The sequence below is a fragment of the Plectropomus leopardus genome, chromosome 10, assembly GCF_026936395.1.
Source record: "Plectropomus leopardus strain MGB_pleo_1.0 chromosome 10, ASM2693639v1, whole genome shotgun sequence".
Lineage (NCBI taxonomy): Eukaryota > Metazoa > Chordata > Actinopteri > Perciformes > Serranidae > Plectropomus > Plectropomus leopardus.
Window position 1 is genome coordinate 16166094 of NC_142185.1, and position 21873 is coordinate 16187966.

The window sequence follows — 21873 nt, forward strand, 5'->3', positions numbered from 1 at the left end:
ATAAACCAAAGTATTGGACTTTTGGACCTTCTTTTATTTAAAATATGAAAGTGTCTAGCTTTCTGTCATCCTCTTATAGTTCTCCCCACACTGCATTAGCAATGCCAAAGCACAGGTGAAAGGTCTGGCTGAACCCACTCATTCTGAAATAGTTAAAACAAAGCTTCTAGCTTGCTTGAATCTCAAAACCAATTATTTCTAAGAGCTGAAATATTATTGAGGTGGTTAATTAGCTCCCATTAAATATTGAGTTGGTGATTTGGAGGTTAAATAATGTCTTGGTACTTTGGTTAAAATAAGGCTAAATGTGAATAATTAGTGAGCATTTTTAATGACTATTTTAAGTTAAGGCAAGTACATACTGCATTTCAGCATCTGAAAAACTATCCAACTAAATGTACTCTGGTTACAACCTTGATGTGCAAATGTCCTTTGATCAGCAAATCACCAAATCAATGCTTATGGCTGCCAGTCGAACCTTTTTATTGCTAGGATGTAGCTTTTTAGCTCGTCTGCTTCTTGTTGTTTCACCCTGAAAACAGCGAGAAGAAGAGAAGAAGGCAGCACAATGGAATAGTCAGCCAGTGGGAGTGCTTATCTCCTAGAACCACGTTCGAGTCTGACTGATTCAGCTCTAATCTTTATCGTGAATTATATACTGTAAATTTATCAGGGGATACATGTAATTATATAATGCTCATGAAGAAAATGATAATGAGAAGTAGTGTGAAAATGGCCAGCGTTTCCTCACTGTGATGGGATTAAACCATTTATAGATCGGCTTATCTGTCTGAGGACTGTCATTGTGGGTTTTTTAACAGACATATCATGGAGAAGCAGTGCCGCGGAGCTGGCTACAGTCAGGTGACATTCAGACTGACATTCCATGGGCAAGTTACAGATTTTTGTGAATTAGAGGTTTTTAGTTAGTTTGTGTGGATGCATTTCTTACCATTGGGCAAGAGCTACAATCATAGATAGAATAGAATGGACAATAATATGTATTTAGTCCCTAAGCCGCAGTCAGGGAAAGTATGATGTGCTGAGGGTTTTGACACAGGACAAACATTTTCTGACTTCACTAAATTTTATTGGCCATGAATCGATCACAAGTTCGGACGGGTGACAGTGTGTCCTTTGAGCGCTGACAGGTAGCTGAAACTGTGTCCTTGCGGCTCCAAGTCTGTCCAGCTATAAACAATCACACTTGGCAGCCAGAACCAGTCACCCTCTTCCCTCATCAACCTCTACCGAGTTTGTCCTGTAACCTGTGCCAGCTGTCCAGAGGCAGATCAATGAGAATTAAGACTTGGCAAGCGTTCTCAATGTCTCCTCTAAGCTCAGATCAAAGGGCTTTTATCAGGTCCGAATAGAGCATGGAACTCACCATGCCGAGGCAAAGGATGAGAATACTCGATAGCCAACACCTTATTTTGTCAGTGTCACAAGGACTTTTATGGCCTCCTGCAGAATTCCGCCCCCAGAAACTTTTTATAGGGGTGACTAGATTGGGGCCTCTGAAAATCTTGGGGCTGCATGCCAAAACCAAAAGCCATACTGGATTTAGAGAATTAAGGGATTCTTTGGAGCAGTCCTGTCACCTCTTGGCGCCACTGCTCCTAAATCTTGCAAAATCTTGTGAAATATTGGGATTTACTAGCCATCCCTTTTTGCATCTTTAAGCCATCGTAAAAGTACATTTACTCAAGTACTGCGGCATGTAAAAAGTTGAGGTACTCATACTTTGAGTGTTTTCATTTTATATAAATGTATACTTCCACTACATTACACTTCAGTTGCAAATTTGTTCTTTTGACAGCTTTAGTTACAAGTTCCTTTGCAGATTGAAATTTTTTGGGTGAACAGTAGCATGCGAGACCAGCCCTATAAACACAAAAGTCTGTGAGTGACTGAGTGATTAAGTTTAAGTAACATTACTCCTCATTCTCTGTAACTAGTGTAACATGGTAGCATGGTGGAAACAGCAAGCTAGACAGCTAATTAGCCATCCGCGGTCATTATGTCAGTATTGGACGGACGAGAGAGAGGATAGCTGTGTCTGCAAGTTAGGAGCCATAGATTTATTTAGACGTTATTAATTAATATGTGTTACAGTGTCAGAATGGGTGGCGCTGCCGTGATAAAGAGAAGAAGAAAATCACTGATTGAAACTGAAGTTAATATAACCTGTTACAGTGTTGGACCGGGTGGCACCACAATGACAGAATTCTCAGTTTTTTTAATCAGCGACGATAGGACGATTCACTAACTATCAGCAGAGTTTGGCTCTGATATCGGTCAAAGGCAGCACAGCCTCCGCCAGTCACACAAGGACGTTTATCCCCGGGTCTGACCGGAGCTGCAGAGGGAGGATATGTTAAATGATCAGAGTAGAGCTCCAGAGAAAGCAGCAACCCTCTGCTGTGTGGCAGTAGGCGGGTTTCCATTACAGATTTGTACAAAAATGTAGCAATTTTTTCAAAATGTTGAAAAAACAAAATTGTGAGATGACTGCATATCCTTTGAGTGATGTTATGTACTTCATGCAAGCACTTTTTTGTGATAAATGGGAGTTTTTTCAAAATTGACATGTTTCTATAAAGCATATTATATATTCACAATGTCAAGTTGCACAGTTTGAGGGTTATGGATACCTGCCTAATGTCTTACATCAAAAAGTTTCAACAAATATCAGGAAAACTCATCTCTGATTTAACATTCACAGGAAATAATCTGCTCAAAATTAATAATTGCTAATCTAACAAAAACTTCCTGCAGTTAGGCATTTGGGTTAATTGTACAATTTATCAGTTGTTCTATACTGTTATTGTTATGAATTTGATATAATATGAAAAATCCCTAAAATATTTCATCAGTTTACTCAATGGTATTATAGAAGTCCCTGAAGGAGAAAGGTTGGGGACCAATGAACACGGTCCAGCCATACACTAGGATTTAACCCATTCTTGTTCATACCCCTCCTGTCTAATGAAAACCATATGATTTAAAAAAAAAAAAAGAATTTTTCAGACATACTGAACAATTAGGTGTTGCTTTATGGGTTAAGAAAATTATCCAACTTCTAAAAAGAGCCCTGTAAAATATTCAGAGCATTAGTATAACAGCAAACAACTATTTGCTTTGTAAATATATATTGGAATAATGTTTCCCAAGTAAAGAATGAAGTAATGCTCCCTCTCTGTGCGTTGTAATCTGAACTTCTCTGTTTGTTGTTGTGGTAGAAACTCTGGCCATGCACGCATGTTAGTCCCTGTGCCTTTTCCACTGCTATTAGTAATCACCGCTGCTCTGCATCGTGCTATACGGCAGTTACTGCTAATATCAGGGCATTGTTTTAGCGGAAGTGTAGTGCCTACCCTTAAACCCCTCCCATAAACACTGTTAGCTCTGCCAGCACTGTTGCTGCTGTTAGCTGTTTGCTCAGCCACTTCCATGTTGAGAGCCATGTGTTGTGCAGAAAACCTCTGAATCATAGATATGCTCTGAATATCACATAGAGCTCCTTTAAGCTAAATCAACTATTTAAAAAGCCTCTTGGATCACTGGCAGAATGCATTTTCACAAAGCTGAAAACAAGGCTGCTTCTCTGAGTTCATGAAAAGTTGACTTTTTAGAGATATGTGGTTCTCACAGGACAGCGAGGCTACAAACATGATGAGCTCATAGCATATGATGCATTGCTGTAGATTAAACTACCCAACAGTATATAAAGCTCAAATGAGCACAACCATAAACATCTACAGCAGTGAAATTCAACATACACATTAATGCAGCAGTTATCCAAAAACATTATAGTAAAATACTAACTGGGTACATTTTACAGCAGAATGAGTACTTTTATTTTTGATACTTAAAATCACGCCAATAATACACACTTCTACATATGGTATTGTAATTCTTCCACCACTGACTTTAAGTTATTAAAAGTCATGTTCTTGTTTATATATTGAAAGAGTCAGTGTGACCTGCCTCGCATATAGTCAGTGTGACTTCCTGTATTTAACCAACACTATGATCTTCACCTAACCTTAATCGTGTCCTTTGAGTTGCCAAAACATTATCACAAATTAAATCAGCTGATTTTTTGACCTGAATAAAAAGCACCTGTGTTACTAATAACACAGGTCTGTCGCTGTACGCAGTGACAGTGAGCCAGCATGCACAACTCTGGGACCCTGAAATCAAAGCAGCTTAATTGAGGAGAGCTATCATTAATTTTAATAATTACACCTGTACCTTTCCTACCATGACATGTCAAACTGTCTCCTGTGAAAAAGGCCTCTGCTGTGCCCAGGTTGAGTAATTGTACAGATTTGCATGCAGCTGGCCCGTGTCCCCAAATGCACCAGGTGTAAGTAGGCTCTGCAGGTAACTTAACTATACACTTTCACATTTACATTGCTGGCATGAAGTAAGCCCGTACTTAATCAAATTCACTGGGACACCAAGACTGTGTCTTCAAGAGTTATGAGACATATGAGTTTTTTATGACCACTCGTAGAGTCTTGAATCTAGCAGGTTTTACGGAGCTGAATGCTCAGAGCAATCCAAAGTCACCGTCGCACCAATTGAGCTACTGATTGCTTCATCTACATGATTAAAACTCGGAAGGATTCCAGGCACCTTCTGTGTGTGTTGTCTCAAGAAGTAGAGGAAGATGCACACCCCCTTAAGATGGAGAGAAACACATCACGTAATAACTTCATGTGGTATTTACCAATAATGAATGAACTGCATTCCCACAAAGGTAACAGCCTTTTTCAGCTTCCACAAGTACAGATCCTAAAATGTACCCAGGCTTAATCTGTCTATCTACTGAGATGATCAAATACATGGGTATGAGGTGTTCCAGTGGTACACAATCAAACACATTTTAGAATTAAAGGAATTTTATCAACAAAAAGGGATTCACGCAGGTAAATCCTACAGTGTTTCAAGGATAAATCAGACGTCAAATTTAATCTGAGTGCTTTATTGTTTTGGAAGTCAGCACTGAGCGCGCGTGTGTGTCTGCAGAGAAACCATGTAAGGAATTGCTAAGGAGTTCTGTGGCCTTTTCATACAGACTGAAGTGATTAACACCATCCTCCCTACTGCCTCTCAAAGCAGCTTTCTCTCCCTCTTCCTCTGTCTCTCTCTCTGTACTCCAGCCTCTCTGTACTGCCAAGCCAGCGCCTGGCAGGCTTCTCTGCTCGCAGCGCATTAGGATGCAAAGCGCTCCATGTCGAGGGAGAAGGGGAGACTAACAAAAGCGCTTTAGTGTTGCAAAAACAAGCCCATCGGTGCATGCCCGTGAAAAGATCTGTACGTCTGCTCTGACTCCCCTAACTCCCTGCAGCTCTCTGCATCACTCCACCACCCTTCCGAAAAGAGAAGCCCTCAGGAGAACCACATCCATTTCTTGTCGTTCTCATTCCTTCTTTCCTGTCTTTCTCCCCCTTCCCTTCCTTCCCATGCGGCAGGTCCAAATTGCTTTGCTGGAACAACGATCATCCCAGCCGGAATTGAAGTAAAGGTGGACGACTGCACCATCTGCCGCTGCCACAACGGAGATTGGTGGAAGCCGGCGCAGTGCTTGCGGCGGGAGTGCCTCAACGGCCAGACGTTGTCATAGAGAGACTCCACTGGGGATGGTGGAAAAGCTCAGGCAAGGCCCTGCCTACTGCACCATTTTGTATGATTGACAGGGCAGGAGCACAATTCCTAAGCAACCTGAGACAGCATTGCATCGCAAAGATGCTCTCACAAGCTTCACACAACACAAATTTAGCCACTGAGAAGAAGACAGAACTTGTCTCAAGGCTGTTTCCACCCTCCAGTTTTAATCGTCCTATATATTTTCAGAGGTTGACTTGCTTGACTCGCTGCTCTCTCACAAAAAGTTTCTAAGCTCCTTGAACTCTTTCCTAACCATTGGCAATGTTGAATTGCTCATGTTGATTTCTGTATGTATGCCATCTGCTTGTTGTACTTGTCTGTCACAATCACGCAGGTGTTGTAATATTCCAACAGCAGGAAAAACAAACCGTAAGCACACTTAACGGCACTTTTTCTTTCTGTCATACGAGGATTGACGGTGAAAGCACTGCAGAGGTGTGCTCGAGTTTCACGACTTCACTCTTAAGAGCTTGTTTACAAGATGCACATCACACATAAATGTTTGTGTCTTCATAAGACTTTAAGACTTTTTATCGCTATGGCAGGAAATCACCTCTAACACTTAGATGATGCTACTGTCAATTTTTTAAACTGCTACAAAACGCCAAAATGCTGGTTTTATTGATCAACACCACATGGTTGAGTCATGTCTCTGTACAGCAGCAGCACAGGGGAAGCTGGTATTATGGAATAAGGAAAGACAGACAACTATGAGGGGTTGGGGTAGATGTAAAATTCTGCAACGCTGCATCAAAACAACAACTTTGGGCAGCCTCTTCCGGCTTAATTGTCATTATTGTTTTCTCTCAGAGGTCCATATCCTCCAAAATATTCCCGCTAACTAACTGCTTGAACTTGTTATCAAAGCAATTAGCGAGCCAAGAGCAGCCTGCTTTAATTTCCCTTAATCAAGGAGTATTCTGTGATAAATCATCCAGCTGGGTGCTTGGCGCTGCCACAGCCTGCATGCTGGGCACACTCCACAAGAACCAGCAGACAAAGGGAGGAATTCTGCATATGTCTAAATGCTTTTAGGCAGCATTCACATGCACATTGTCCATCTGAGCTCACATAAGCACCCCATTCATCCACAGTCTCATAGCCACAGTATGTTGATCGGCACCCAGTGAGGCACTTAAACCTATAAGGCTCATTAAAATGCAGAGCTGTCACATTATCCCACTGTTATAGATTATGTAGTAGATTTTCAGCTTGTCCCCCTTCCTGATATGTTAGAACAGCTCCTTGGATGTGCTGTAGCCATATAGTCAGGGCCATAACATAGAGACAAGCTAATGTATTGCCTTGATATTTTCCCAGAGCAGAGTGGTCCTCAAGTGGTCCAGTCTGAAAGAAAAAGTACCCAACCAGGGCCCAAAACACGATATTTTTGAAATGATAAATACTAGTCATTAATTCAAAGGTGAATTCCAGTAAGCTTGTGCCATTCATCACTAGAATTTTTTCCATTTCCAAGAAATCCGTTCCCGTTAACCTTTTAGACCCTATTCCTGGGTGGTGATGGATGGGCTGCTTAATAGCAGCTCCCAGCACTCTGTAATGAGACAGAAATGAACATAGGATAAAGACCAACGTCTAAAGAGGTATATTACCTTAAAAGGCACTAAAACTAATTTTTGGAGGGATCTCATAGTGTGCAGCATATTCTACAGCTTCAGCACATGGTTGATGAAGGAATCACAGAGAGGGTGTGGGTGGGGTTCAATCCTAGGTGCAACAATAGAGCTGGGGTCATTTTCATCATTAAGCTACAGTGATTTAGTGTCTCTCGATGTGAAAAGACAGTCCTCATCTATCTGGCTTGAGGTCTGCAGACTCATAAAACAGAACTGACATCTACGGTTTATCAATCACAGCCTCCGTGCAGCAGACATTTTAGGATTAATAAAAGAGCTTCATTCATCTTAATTACCTCAGATGCCAAATAATTATTCAGGCTGCACATGTATCCAAAAATATATTGGAATTACTTAACTGGGTAGCAAAGACTGAAGTGAGGCTCAGAAGCAACGCTGCCGCCACAGATGCCTTATTGCTACTGTTCCTGATAAGATCCACAAAGTATGGCCTTTGGCTTCACAAAGTATGAACAACACTGACTGCTTAAGTGCTACCTTCTTTGCGATCCACGGTGCATTGGTTTAACATTACGGATTATCCAATACTAGTTATTGTTTTACCCTTCGACATTCCTCTAAAAACCAGGGTGACTTAGTAGGAGTACAATGACAAGGACAGACAGTTCTATCACAGCTGAAAATACAGAATTTACTTACCAGATAGATCTAAAATTACACTATTTTTTATAGAAGTAAATGTAGAAGCAGGTAAAACATCAGAGAGAAGTATCTAGGCAACTTGATCCAAATGACAGTGTGACATTGGAATTCATTTTCCTGTTTGGTCTGATTCAGTTTCACTCAATGCTTCTGAGGTATGTTACGTGTGCGAAACTAAACTGGGGTATCATTGCTGCTCATCTGCTTAATTTGCACACAAAGAGCTACTGCCATCAGCTAAGTGTGAAGATAGAAGTGCACAGGACGAAGTGGGGGTCAATGTAAAGTCAAACCATCCAGACCGAGCAAGGTTCAACACTGATGCTTTTTTTTCCACTTGCCTGGTCAGGCAAATGGGTAAAAAATGTACTTGCCCTCTAAGTGATTTTTTTAGTTACTACTGGATATCAAAATTGTCACATTTATGATTTGTTTAAGAAAATAAATCAGCAGCTAATCTCCTGTTGCCAGGATAATTGAAATGCTCGCTTACACTTCAGCTCATAAACTTTGTCTTTACCCACTGCCTTTTTTCTTGCGAGTGTCCGATTGGTACGGCGCGTGTGCAACTCTCAACAGAGATGAGAAGGAAGCGAGAAGGCTAAGTCCTTAAGTACTTTTATCATCAGCTCTTGAAAAAAAAACACAATGTGTTTAATTCTTTTTTTCACCATTTGCCTGATTCGACATGTGATATGCTTGATTTACTAGCCTGACGTGGCATTTTTCTTGCCCTGGGCTATTCTTCACTCCCTCCAGGATGTTGCAATCACAACGATGCAACATCACAAATTCAGCCAATCCTCATGTATTTTTGTGAGAACTTGCAAATCTGTCAAATCACTGCAACTTGACCCCCAATTTGTCCATCTAAATGGATAAAATCTCATTTAACTGTAGAGCTACAGTTACACTCACACAATGACAGGGCTACCTATAAGCATCACATGGCTTATGTTACCCATCAGTTCTTAACAGGTTTAATGTCAGAGGAGAGCTGTGTCGTTGTGGGTGGGAGATTAACAGCTTGGTATCAGATGTTAACTGCTACTGTGGGGCTTCTGCTCAAGCAGTAAAAAATGACAAGTTGGAATAAGATCATGTTGTGCTGTGTTTGCTCGTGCTAAACGGTCAGAGAGATCAAGAATAAAGAGCGGTTCACTGACGTTCAGCACTGCGTCAAACAGCTGCAACAGCTGATTGGCAACTCCGCTACTACCACAAAAAGACTGTAATTCTGTGAGAAACACTGAATACTTATAATGAGCTCCAAATCCATAATAGCAATACAATTAGGCAATTTTTTTGCAATTGTCACTTGTCCCTGCAATTTCATTGCATTAAAAATGCCTACAAACATTGCAACTTGCATCGCAACCATTAGAAAAGTTGCCCTGAAATCAGGCATCTTAGGTTACAATAATCCCAAAAACAGCCTGGGATATCCTGAGACTGATTCTTATTGTTGAGCCCTGCCAAGATCACGCTCAATTGCCCCTCCATACCTTTGAGCTAAGTTACAATGCAGGCTGCAAGGGAAGCAACAAAAGAAAACATGAAATTAAGCAGCAAGTATATTTTAAATATAATATATTTGCAGTAGCTAGTACAGTCAAAGAAGACTGTGGAAGGGTCTTTTTTTCACCCTAGCAAAGGTGATGCAGGCATGCAGTACGACTGTACTGGTGCAAACATTGCTCTGCACTGTAGGTAGGTTGACTCCTTGAACAGTTATCCTGAAAATTACTTTTATAGCTCTCATTGACAGCTAAACCGGATGAGTTAGGATCCACACGGATTAACATACTGTAGTTTCCTGTGTGTGCCGTTTAAAGGAATGGGCTGTGTTCAAAAACACAATAAAAAAGGCATTTCACAGAGAACCTCTGCCTGGCGAACCTGGGGAAATTACATTTCTCCTTGCAAATACGTGAAGCTGCACAGTTTCAAGGACAGGCCAGCAGCACAGTCTGTTTTTGTTCGTTTTCTGCCAAGAAACTTGAGTCTTTATGTCTATCTGTAAATGTCTATTCAGATTACCTCCATCTGTCCTCCATTCACACCGCAGGCTTGTACATGGGCATTTTGTAAAGGTATACCATTTGCTCTTTCCATGAGACACCGACTTACTGTAGCTGGAGACTACGAAAGATTTTTTTTTCTCACCTATGTTTTTTCAGCAACAAAACTGTTACATAAAGTGTGCCTGAAACCAACACAGAGTACTATGTGGAATACGAAGAGAGAAACACTGTTATTATACAATCAACTGTATTAGTTTTTGGGGCACCAAGGGTCTGTTCCTGAGGGACTCAAGGTGGGAGCGTATTATTTCTATATCAAATTTGAAATTTGTTAAAAGTTAAGAGCATCTTTGATTGTATATGACCACATGCTCTTACAGGTTCACCCTACACTGTACAAGAAATAAAAGGTCCACATTTTTAAAAATTAAACAACCCTTGGTGTTCCCCATGTTGTTCATATGTAAATATCTTCAAACGTATAATGTGTATTCTGAAATCTGAGGTGGAGTAAAAAAAAAAAAAAAAAGACATAAAAAATGAGAAAATGTGTATTATTCATCGAGACAAAAACTATTTTGTTAAATAGACTTGAAAAGAAGTGTTATTCGGCAAAAAAGTGAGTGTGGATTTCTTTTTTAAAATGCTCTTAGTTTTTGTTTACTCAGAATTACACTGATGGTTCTGGACACGATCACTTTCGGTGTCATGAAAACATAGCTTTAACAACCACTGAAAAATGTGAAAGTCATCACTGTGGAAACCACAGCATTTCTTTGCATCTGAGTCTACTGTATGGTGAATGAAGCCTGTGAGGGGAAATTCTGTCGCACCCTGGAAGATGCTGCTGGGCAAATCTCTTTGAATTTAGCCTTTTTCTATGTTTTTAAACCATACAAGAAAACACAAACTATCAGCTGACCCAGGACACGGCCGGTTGAACAAACCACCATAAGTTACCCCAAGTATGACACTCAATTTCTTCTTAGCTGAGGGACTAACATCTCTCTCTCTCTTTCTCTCTCTTTCTCTCTCTCTTTCTCTCTTTCACAATTAAGCTGTCCTATCTCCAATAAAGGCAAAAGCCAAAAAATAATCTAAAAAAAAAAAACATTAAGTCATTTACATCATCAAACGTGATTATACATCACTAAAATTTCTTGCACTTTTGCTGTTCACCTCACAAAGTTGGCCTTTATATAGTATAAAGAAAACAGCCTTTATATAGTATAAAGAAAATGGCATATGAAAAGAAAAAAAGGCCAAATACAGGAGGAATACAATAAAAGAAAGCACATACTAAAAGTAAATTTACAATTTGATCCCCTCTCTCCCCCGTCACACTCAAGCTGTGGAAGAAATTGAAACTAAATTGTATTTTGTCAAATCGACAGGATAAAATCACTTGATCATCGTAAAGAGTATCAATGTTTAGGGTTTTTTGTTTGTTTTGTCGTTACTTCCATGAACTTGGCAATGTTGTGGTTAAGACAGAGTGAGGATACCTTAAGTTTTTTTCCTTACTTTGGTTGGTCAGGTCTTTTCTACAATGACTGAACTAGCTTTAAGAAATTTCTTAAGTATAAAACAAGTATAAAATCTTAAATACTAAATACTACTAAGAGGAAACCTCAAGAGGAAGAATTGGTGTTTTGTGCAACCGATTCTATTTTAAGGAAACCTTAACTCAGATCTTTTGCTGTTTTGTGCGACTGTAATATGTCTGTAAGCAGAACATTTCGGAATAAATCAAAAGTACCTTATTTTCCTGGGTCTGTTTGACAGAGAAAATAAGGAGATACCAGTGCTTAATGGTTTTGTAATGCTCAGCAAGTTCAAGGGCATTACTCACAGGTTGGTTCCTCCATTCTATTTCATTACAAGTCAGTCTGTGCTTCTATCTCGTCCGCACTACTAATTGCCTTCTCCCACCTCCCGCCGTGGACAAGAAAAGGGAAGCAATTTTATGCAGCACATAGCAATCAATAGCAATTAGGTGCATCCCTGACTAATCCTATTGAAAATGGCATCTTGGGAGATGGCCAGTGGAAGACCTCTTAAAGCACACATACCTTCAGGCCAGCATTGATGGTGGGGAACATACACACTCACCACTTGTGTACACAAAAGGTGGACACAGAAAGTGCCAGTGCTGTGACTGAACAATTAATCGCTTTGTTATTCCTATTCTGCACTTTATATTGAATCTCCATCGACCTTTTTCAGGGACCCACTCTCCCCATTTGTACCACACAGGCATTCTCAATCAGATAATTAAATAATTAGATCTTCTGGGGTAAACCCATGCAAATTATGAAATGCAATTCCACTCTTAAACCACATTAGATATTGCAGCAAAAAAGAAATTGTTTGAATGTGACACATATTTGGCAAACAAAATGCCAAAGGAACCAGAAATATTTGCGAAAGATAAAATTGCTATTTCTAATGCTGGATTGGTACAGGTTCTGACAGTTATGCAATGCACTGGGCTTTCAACATATTCTAAATTTGTCAAGCCTTGTCCGTGTGTCATAGCAACGCGAAGGCCACAGAGCTGAAACACATCGCCAGTGAAACTGTCGGGGTAAGGTTAAGGCAACAAAAGTACTTGAGTATGTTAATAAAAAGATATCATTCTTTGGGTTAAAATAAGTATGTTGCGTGACATAAAAAATTGTGGTATCAGTTTTCGGTGACCATATGCATATTGACGATAAATGTTAAAAAAGTAGTGACTTTTGGTTTCACACTTGACACGAACTGTGGTGTCCTGGCTGTAAGGCTGGTTTTGTTTGACATATCCACCTCCCCTCCTGCCTGCCCTATGCAGACTTTCTCGCTCTTTGTACTATTTCAGTTGCTCACAGCTAAAACTGTTGCCGCAGATGGGTTTACATCGTAGTTACTTGATGGGCTGTTACGTTTGATAAAGAAGTTGAAGGCTGCCTTCGGCATCGATAACACACAGACAGTGGCACTAAAGTGGCGCTATTGGATGCCATGACAATGAGAACGGGCTGGAGTTTCATGGTGAACAGGGAGTAATTAACCAGTTAAACTATTTTGCAACCTTCACCTGTGGCTAACAGCTTTGGGTAATGACCAAAAGAATCAGATCAAGACTACAAGCAATTAAAATTAATGTGGCTTCACGATGTGGCTGGATGAAAGAAGGTGGAGTGAGGTTGCTGCTTCTTTGCTTAGTCAGTTAAGGTGGTTCAGGCCATCTAATAGGGATTCCTCCCTGTGAAGGATTTCTAGGCACGTCTAACCAGGTGGAACAACCTAAGCAGCCAGCATGTAGGAGACATTATCCTTCTAAGCTCTAAAAAAATAAACAAACAACAAAGTGTGCAGATTACCACTTTAATTTTAGACTTTAAGAGTGACGTATTGCTACATTATTGTTTGTGATTCATGTAAACTTAATTATTGTGTATTTTAAAAAAAAAACTCCAAGATGACCATACTCAACGAATAGATTTTGATTTTGTGAAAAAATGTTTAGATCGATGTTTGAGGATCCGGCACGGGGAGGAGGCGGAATGCTGTGATACAGTCAATGAGCCAGGTGGAGGGTGCTGACCACACCTTACCTCGCCTCACCACTGCCGGCCTGTGAGGTTCCTGAGGGTCATAGATGATGTACTGGGTGCAGAGGGCCTGGTCGGAGCCTGGCTGTGCGTGGTAGGCAGCGGCACTCAAGGTTTGTGTTACATCGCTGTCCGGCTTAGGCTGCCTGCTCAGAAATTGACCCCCTCCTTTCCGGAGCAGCTTGGTGAGCTCGTCTCTGGAAGGCGCCTTGAAGGAGCCAAGCAGGAAGAAGAAACAGCCATCGAAGAGCGGTGGGAGCTGCAAAAGATAAATTATCAGAAACAAAATATGTCAAGCATTAGTGAGAACCTTTAATAAATCAAAACACAGTATCATATTCTTTCATTAAAACAAGTTAGTCACTTCAGCCAGCACCAGAAAAAACCTCAATCCTTGTGAACAGTGGCAAAAGAATCAAAGTCTCCTGTTTTGTTCATGATGAAGTTAAATGCTGATTCATTTCTTTTAAATCTAGGCGCTCAAATTACCAAGTGTCTGTGTGGATGCTTTGTATTTACTTCTTTGCGGCAGAGCCAAGAGATATTTTATCAGCGCCATTCTCCAGGCAACTCTGAACCACTTAGCACTGCTGTTTAAAGCAGCCATGAATTAGGCCGCTGGAGACTGTTCTATTCACAGCATCAATGAACCCAACTGTTTTGTGGTGTAAACTGGCTCCCTCATGAGTTTCGAGTAAGAACGTTCTTTGACTACACTTTGGTTGGATTTCACTTTGGCTTGCATGCGCGAGTGTCCTTATTTTATGATGATTGATGATACTGTGTTGTTCTAAAATGGACATTTTATTCTGCACAAGAGGGAAGCAAACAGAAGAAACATACAATCGGGACATCTTAGTGTGAATTAACAAACCCTGTATTAATCTGCTTGTTAAGCCTCACAAAGTGCTGGTATATTTCTGGAGAAAAAGAAGTATTTGCTCACAATTTAGTGTATACAAACAGCGCATGTAAGGAGTATTCAACCTCTGACTTTTTCATTACTTACTCCACAATGAATAGAAGTGGAATTTTTGACAATAATCAAAAGAAAAAGACATGAATGTCACATTACAATCAACTGTAATCTATCTAAACGAGGTACATTTAAAACAAAATTATTGACAGTGCAGGTATTCACCACCTTTGGTGTTAAGGAGCTTGTGTTTGTGTTAATAGGTCTGTATCCGCTTTGCCATCTACACAATGCAGTGTGTGCCCATTCTTTATTGTAAAACAGCAAATGCTCTGTCAAGTTTGACACCAGAGTTTGGTGAGGGAGCTGCGATGTTCAAGTCCTGCCACAAATTCTCGTTTAGACTTAGGTCATGACTCTGACTCGGCTATTGCAGGACATTAATGTTTTTTTGAAGTCATTTCTGTGTGGCTTTGTTTGGAGTTGCTGTCTTTCTGGAAAATAAATCCTCTCCCAAATCACAGTTCTCTTATAGACTGCAGTTTTCCTCCAGCCTTTTGCTAGTATTTTGCTGCATTTTACTCCCCAACCTCACAGGCCCTGCTGCAAAGAAGCATTCCCACAACATCATCCTGATAACACCAGGGGCCTGCACTATGAAGCAAGTCCAACATAACCAAGATATCTTTTCGTTATCTGGAGATATCCTAACACTGGCCGTCTGGATAACTGCCAACATGAAGCACGTTATCAACTCGCTCAGTCAGATCTGGGCTTTCGTATCCAGTCATGAGCGTGTTAATGTGAAGGAGGCGGGGTTTTTAATTATGAGCGAAATCATCAGAATCATGAAGTACTTCATATGCTATGAGATGAAACAGAGAAACTAATTACCTGAAAGAACTTAGGGACAGCAAACACTTATTGGAGTAGAATGTAAATGATAGCCAATATTCTTACAACAGAATAAGAAGATGTAGAGACACTAGGAATAATTTCCAGATGAAAAGAGGGCAATGGCTTAAATTCATGCACGTATTGTTATGAATTAAGTATTATTCATTTTAGTTGGATGATGAAGAAACTGCTCTGAATATGTCACATAAAAATACAAACTGATGGGAGACTGTTTCTGCTATCGAAGTAAAGAATGGATAAGTAGTTAATGACTGATGAGGTCTATCTGCCCAAAATGTTGCATTTATAATTGCCAGAGGCGATAGTGTGGGGTATTTTTCTATAAAAGACAAAAAAAAATTTAAAAGATCATACCACAGATCTTTTGTATTTTTCTAAGCTGCAGTGATGGAATCAGAATGGAAATTCAGCCACAATATCAGCTATCAGTGCAGGATAAAATACATTTTCCAGAATCAAAATAGATTTAGAGCAGAGCAGGTTAGCTATTCAGCATTAGTTACCACTGTGATTTATGTCAATCAAAAGTAAACCAGCTTCATAGTACTGAAAACCCAGAGCTAACTCTGAAGCTAACCCTCACTAACGTCAATTACTCCGTAGTGTAAGCATCCTTTTGGAATTGGGGATGTTGTTATGGTGAATGCAGTTTGGATAAAACTAAATATAGCCTTACACATCGTCTAAAACCAGAAAGGTACTTTTCTTTCTGTCTTTGTGAATACATCTATCTAAAACAGCTGGCTGCATGATCAGAGATGTAATGTATGTGTGAAGGAGTGAATACTCATGCTATCAGTTATTTTGTGTTTTATATTTCAGCAAATTGTGTATATAATTAATTTATTGAAACATTGTAAGTATTTTGTTTCTCTCAACTAATGTCCGAAAAGCCAAATTACACCAAGTTTTAAAACAAAACATGAAAAAGGTCCAAGGGAGTACTTTTAATGGCTGTCTATGCTACAATAACAATGCATCACTGTCTGGAATAGCAGATTTTCCCCAAGGACAGAGGGTCCAGACAATCTATACTCATCTATTTCATGTGTTTGTTTGTATGCCTCTCATTTACCAAGCTGCATCTGTTGACGCGACTGCGCTGGGGGCCTTCTCCCGCTTCGTGTTCAGTTTCGGGTATCCACTTGCCTGCCTGCAGACATGCCTCCACCCCTGGCATCAAAGGGAGAGAGAGAGAGAAAAAAATTAAAGTAACAGCTAATTATGTTGACTTGAAAGAGTGTGACAAGGCAATTGCGAAGGGAGGATGACAAAGCTCATGTCTGTTTTATCGCGAGTTGGAAGATTTCAAGTATTGGCAGAGCTGCAGTTGTTGACAGAGAAAGATGCCCACAGCATGATGGAGTTAATGATGCAACCCTCGTTTTAAGTATCTCAAGCTTAAGCAGAATTCGAGCATCATCTCTTTCTCTCCGTCTCTTGAGCTTTTACAGAGTCAAATTAGAACTGTGTGACAGCCTGCATCCCAGCATTTTTTTGAGTTCGAAAAGAATCTTTTGTTCTAAATCCTTACATGAAGCATCTTGAAAGACAGAAAAGTTTCGTAAAAAAAAGTATAGGCAGATACGGAGAGAAAAAAGTCACACATTTTAATGACCCCTCACTGTCACAGATAAAAAATGCCTCTGAACATGACAGATCACAGTGCTGCTGCTCCCGTAAGCATTCTATTACTGAATATCATATGTTTGGGTATATTAAAAAAAACACAATTTAAAAGTTACACAACTGAACACACTGAAACTAGATTTGGTTAAAAATACTGCAGTTTGCTATAAAGGATGTGAAACAACACTGCCAACTGTGAAATGCAAACATTTCCACAGACCTACTACACATCTGCAAAAGCCTAATTTCCACTGAGCAGTCAGTTTACCTCAGTTAGGTACACATTTGAATGGTTATTTTTACAATTTCATTGTTAAAAGTTTAAGATTGTACTGATATAACTATTCCCCCTTCTAAGTTTTTTCATTAACCCTCGTTGAGTTACCTAGCACACTGATCTGACATTAAAAGGTGGAGCTAGAAACATGGAAGTCCGTTTATTGATCAACAGGGAACGCCCATGGTTAAGTTGTGGCTTGTTTTTTAAAGTAACCACTGTTCCTACACAATGTTTTGCCACATTAGTTAACATTAACTGTGAAATAATGTTTTGCTGCCTTTTCATCTTAACTAGTTAACGGTTCGCAGCTATAGACTGGGGAAAATATTACTCAATTCACTGTACCATTTAAAGGCTATTGCCAGCAGCTACCATAAACTTTTATATTGTATACTGCATATTATTAAATGCATGGGTTGACAAGTGAATCAATCAAAACACCTTAAATGTCAATATAACAATTTGGACCATTCCATTTGTTTTTATTGTCTCTCTTACATGACATATGCTTTAGTGATGATTGGATTTTCAAGCGCTTCAAGTTTTTTTTTTATTTCAACCAGTTTATGTGAACATTGAATATTTTATGTCTTCGCTTGGGAAAAAAATGGCAAAGCGCCTTTCCTCTGCACTCCAGCAGCACTATACTCATACTCCAAACACTCAAACTTGTTCTTTTTTTGTTCTAAAATGTCCCACAACACCATTCCACAAATGATCAACAAGGTGCAGACATTTCTTTGCATTGTTGGTGAGAACTTGTAGGTTCAGTAACGCGGCTATTGCTATCTGATACCAGCCTCACCTACATTGCCAGTACAGTCTGCTGAGGAAACACAGAACAGATCTTCATTTTAGGTACAAGTCCATACAGATTATGTATGGTTCTAAGATTACTATATCCAAAATGTTTGGTGAAAACATGGCTAAAGTATCTACATTTTGGCACACCCTCAAACATTGTTATTTATTTTACCATTAGCTGCAGTTTGGTGTTCCATATAGTTGTTCCCAGCTGTAAGATATGGTGACATGAACAGATGAGGGTGTGTGTGTGTGTGTGTGTGTGTGTGTGTGTGTGTGTGTGCGCGTGTGTGTCTGTGTACACCATGTCACAATACTACCATGAAACAGCACATAACACATACTGTACCCTATACGCTCAAAGTCTTCATAACTTTGGGTGGAGTATAATTACATTTCTTCATCCCTCTTAATTACAGCTTTCATTCACAGGGACCCTGACAGAGATTTGGGCAGAGAAGGGGGGAGATACCGGGGTTAATCGCTCCGGACGATGGCGCTCAGTACTGAAGAGCCATCAGCACATTTGCTAATTACTTTCACAAAGACTGAATGCAGAAACGTCTCAAACTCCTTCCTTCCTGAGTCAGTGAATGAATGAATGGCCAGATGAGCCCACTTCCTCGATTAACCACGAGACAAACTGGAGCAGTGCGGTTTGACTGATACAAAATTCCGAAGGTCTATACTTATGCGTCAGGATCAAGACGGCGTAAAATAGCTCATTCTTTATTGATTGTCAGCGTCCTAAAAACCAACCACTGTATTCAAGTGTGCACAGGTGGCATAATGGCAAAACACCGACCGACCGTTGAATCCCAGTTCAATCCCTCGTAGCATTGCCTCCGGCAGGGCTGTGTGTCTAATGGGGCAGGTGTTCGAGTGAAGCCTCTCACTGGCAGCAGAGAAGCAGCAGCTAAAACGTGTGTGTATTGGGAGGAAGCACATGGGTGCACACATCCTCCCTGGGCCAATGATGGGAGTAGCAGTGACAAGAACTAAAGTGCAGGGAAATTAGCCATCACAAATTGGGAAATAAAGAGAGCAGAGGAAGAAAAAATACATGTAAAGGCACAGTTCAACATTTTAGGTTACGCACTTTTTTGCTTTCTTTCCGAGCGTTAGATGAGACGATCAATAATTGCACTTCATGTCCGCATTAAGTGCGGAACTGCAGTCCGGACTTGTTTACCATTAAGACTCGAGGAAGGGGGAAACAGTTTGCCCAGCTCTGTCTAAAGTGGACAAAGCATGCCTGCCAACACCTCTGAAACCGACTTAGTTACTCAATGTGTTTTGTTTAACACATGAAAGGATGCAAATGTAAAAACCGTCAATCAATACAACACACCTCTGCAGCTATAGCGCAGTATACAGATGGGAAGCAAAAGCTTTTGGTTTCTATATAGAAACCGGATAACTACAGCATAGTATTAGTACTAATTAGCTCCCTGCTAAAGCCACAAACTGTCTTTCTACTACATCTGTCAGCGATAACGAGTTAATCACAATGTTATTAAGGTCTGTATATAATGCATTATTTTTTGTTAATGGCGTTAATGGCTGGCCGACATTCCCGTCTTTCAGAGGCTGTACCAGGCTGAGTTTAAAAGCTAGTGATGATACAGGTATCATATGAAACTTGAAGACCTAAAGAATCTAGACATCCTGGTATCAACCATGTCATACTAGTTTCTCAGGAAGAGGGATGAATACTGCTCCAAAATTAGGCTAAATTTAGGCGATGGAATAACTGCATAGACACTTTTACAGGGACCTCTTGACCTCTAACCTCAAGATCTGAATGAAAATGGGTTCTGTGGGTACTCATGAGTCTCTTCTTTACAGAGATGAACACTAGCCTTACAGTGTTTTGCTTGTCATTTGATTCCTAACCAAGACTCTATTTCTTAAGTCAACCTCCGCAATTGGACTCCATTTCTTAAGTCAAATGTTTCCAGAAAAATATTTTGGTGTACTGTTTAGATGTAAAATGAGAACATTTTGCTCAAGCTGGTGGGCAGTGCTTTGTTTCAGCTATTTTCAACATGGCAGCTAGGTCACAAACTTTCTCATTGTACAGCTAAACAGTATACTAAAATGTGTTTCTGAAAACATTTGAGGTGAGAAATACACAATGCAGTAAAAGAATCTTGATTCATGTTTGAGCAGTGCTGCCTAGTTTGATAGTTCAACTACAGTTCATGAGCAGGGATTGACAGCTGTGTTAGATACTCCTCGGCTCTGATTGTTTTTGTTTTTTTTTATTCACTTGTGGCAATGATATTAAAAGCACTACAAGGCAATAGCATACGCATGAGAGTATGATTTTGTTTAAAAAGAAATTCTGTCTCATTTAGAGCAGTGTGAATAGAGTGACATTTTTAGCAAATATGACAAAACCTTAGAGCCCTGATATGCAGGACGAAGTTGATTTTTTATGATAGGTTTCAAATATAACACTAAAGCTCCCTTTTAGAAAGAAAATGTGTTGCAATGACACAGAAAACCAATAAAGAGGTGAGCCTGAGTTTGGCCCAGATGACAGCGACAGCACACAAAAGCAGGTGACGGTGAGACTCAGCTGCACACACACAAAAACAAGGACAGAGACAGATAAGATGCCACAGTGATTGTCATGGGGGAGACAAGCTGTGTCAAGTGCTCAGCCTGCATGGAGAAAAGAGATGGGGAGGGGCTGAATATGGTCCCAAACACACAAAAATCTTATACAGTGACACAGCCACACGCCTAAACACACACATTCAAACTTGAAATGGCTTACTGGCAGAGAAAGAGACAAACGGCGCACTGTTTCACTCTACACACAAACACATGCACGCACACACTGAAGAGATGCTACTGACGGATACACCAGTCAAGGGCACGCCAAGGTGCCAGAAAACTCTTTGACAGCAAGTCTCTTTTTACTTCCCATAAAGCTGACTTCCTCTGAATATCTGCTTGTTGACTTGGTTCAAGGATGCCAGGGAGACTGGCTGGGAATACCTAAATTTCTGCTAAGTATTCATCTTGGTATAAATCACACAGGAAAAGAGAGTTAGCCATCTTTTCATCGCTGGCAATATTGAAGCCTTGAGGCGCATTGATTCTGAGACGCCTTCCCCCAGTCACCGACCCGCTCTTTTTGGCTGTCAGATATGTAATCAGGTGTGTGTGCACAGGTGTGCGCACAGCAGAAGGCACAAACAATTTATCTCAAAATTGCTCGCTGCAAAATGTTCCTAATGTTACCCAGGACATTTCATGTGTTGCAGGAAATAAAAAAAGTATTGCGTTTAGTTTGTATTCCAAACACAGAGCCCGATTTAACCTGAAAGGTTGCAGAGGAGAGGAAATACAAAATTGAATATACATGTCTTAAAGTAGTAAGGAGTAATTAATACTGGAGTCTCAATAGGATTTTACAATAAAGACAGCAGCAAATAGATACAGAACCCAAATAATAAAAATAACCTAATCTTTCCAGAAAAGTTTGCATGCCAAAGTCATATACTGCATATTACCCAACACAACCCCAACATAGGCGCTCCTGAGACAAAGATGGCAGGTCGAATGTTCTCTGGGATTCAGAGAAGAGCACAAAACCCATAAAATTACTCTAAACTGCTTGTGCAGCACAATCCATTTGTTCTGCACTGTGGTTCCAAGAGTCCAATATTTACTTCCTAGGTTTTTCATTTGTCCTACTGTATACTATGCCAAG

At 40.2% G+C, this 21873-nt stretch overlaps 2 protein-coding genes across 5 annotated transcripts in view; one reads left to right on the forward strand and one right to left on the reverse strand.

Annotated features, from left to right (window-relative positions):
• The window catches only part of vwc2l (von Willebrand factor C domain containing 2 like), a 197361-nt gene extending 184872 nt beyond the window's left edge, over window positions 1-12489 (forward strand). For all 4 annotated transcript variants that reach the window (XM_088083137.1, XM_088083134.1, XM_088083138.1 and 1 more), the window contains one exon: window positions 5484-12489. In XM_088083137.1, coding sequence (XP_087939263.1) covers window positions 5484-5635 — 152 coding nt within the window. In that variant the 3' untranslated portion in view covers window positions 5636-12489. The remainder of the gene's footprint in view (window positions 1-5483) is intronic.
• An 869-nt stretch (window positions 12490-13358) lies between these two features.
• bard1 (BRCA1 associated RING domain 1) overlaps window positions 13359-21873 on the reverse strand; it is a 28920-nt gene continuing 20405 nt past the window's right edge. Inside the window, exons 10-11 of the mRNA XM_042494865.2 lie at window positions 16509-16606; window positions 13359-13858 (exon numbers count right to left, since the gene is read on the reverse strand). Coding sequence (XP_042350799.2) covers window positions 13511-13858; window positions 16509-16606 — 446 coding nt within the window. The 3' untranslated portion in view covers window positions 13359-13510. The remainder of the gene's footprint in view (window positions 13859-16508; window positions 16607-21873) is intronic.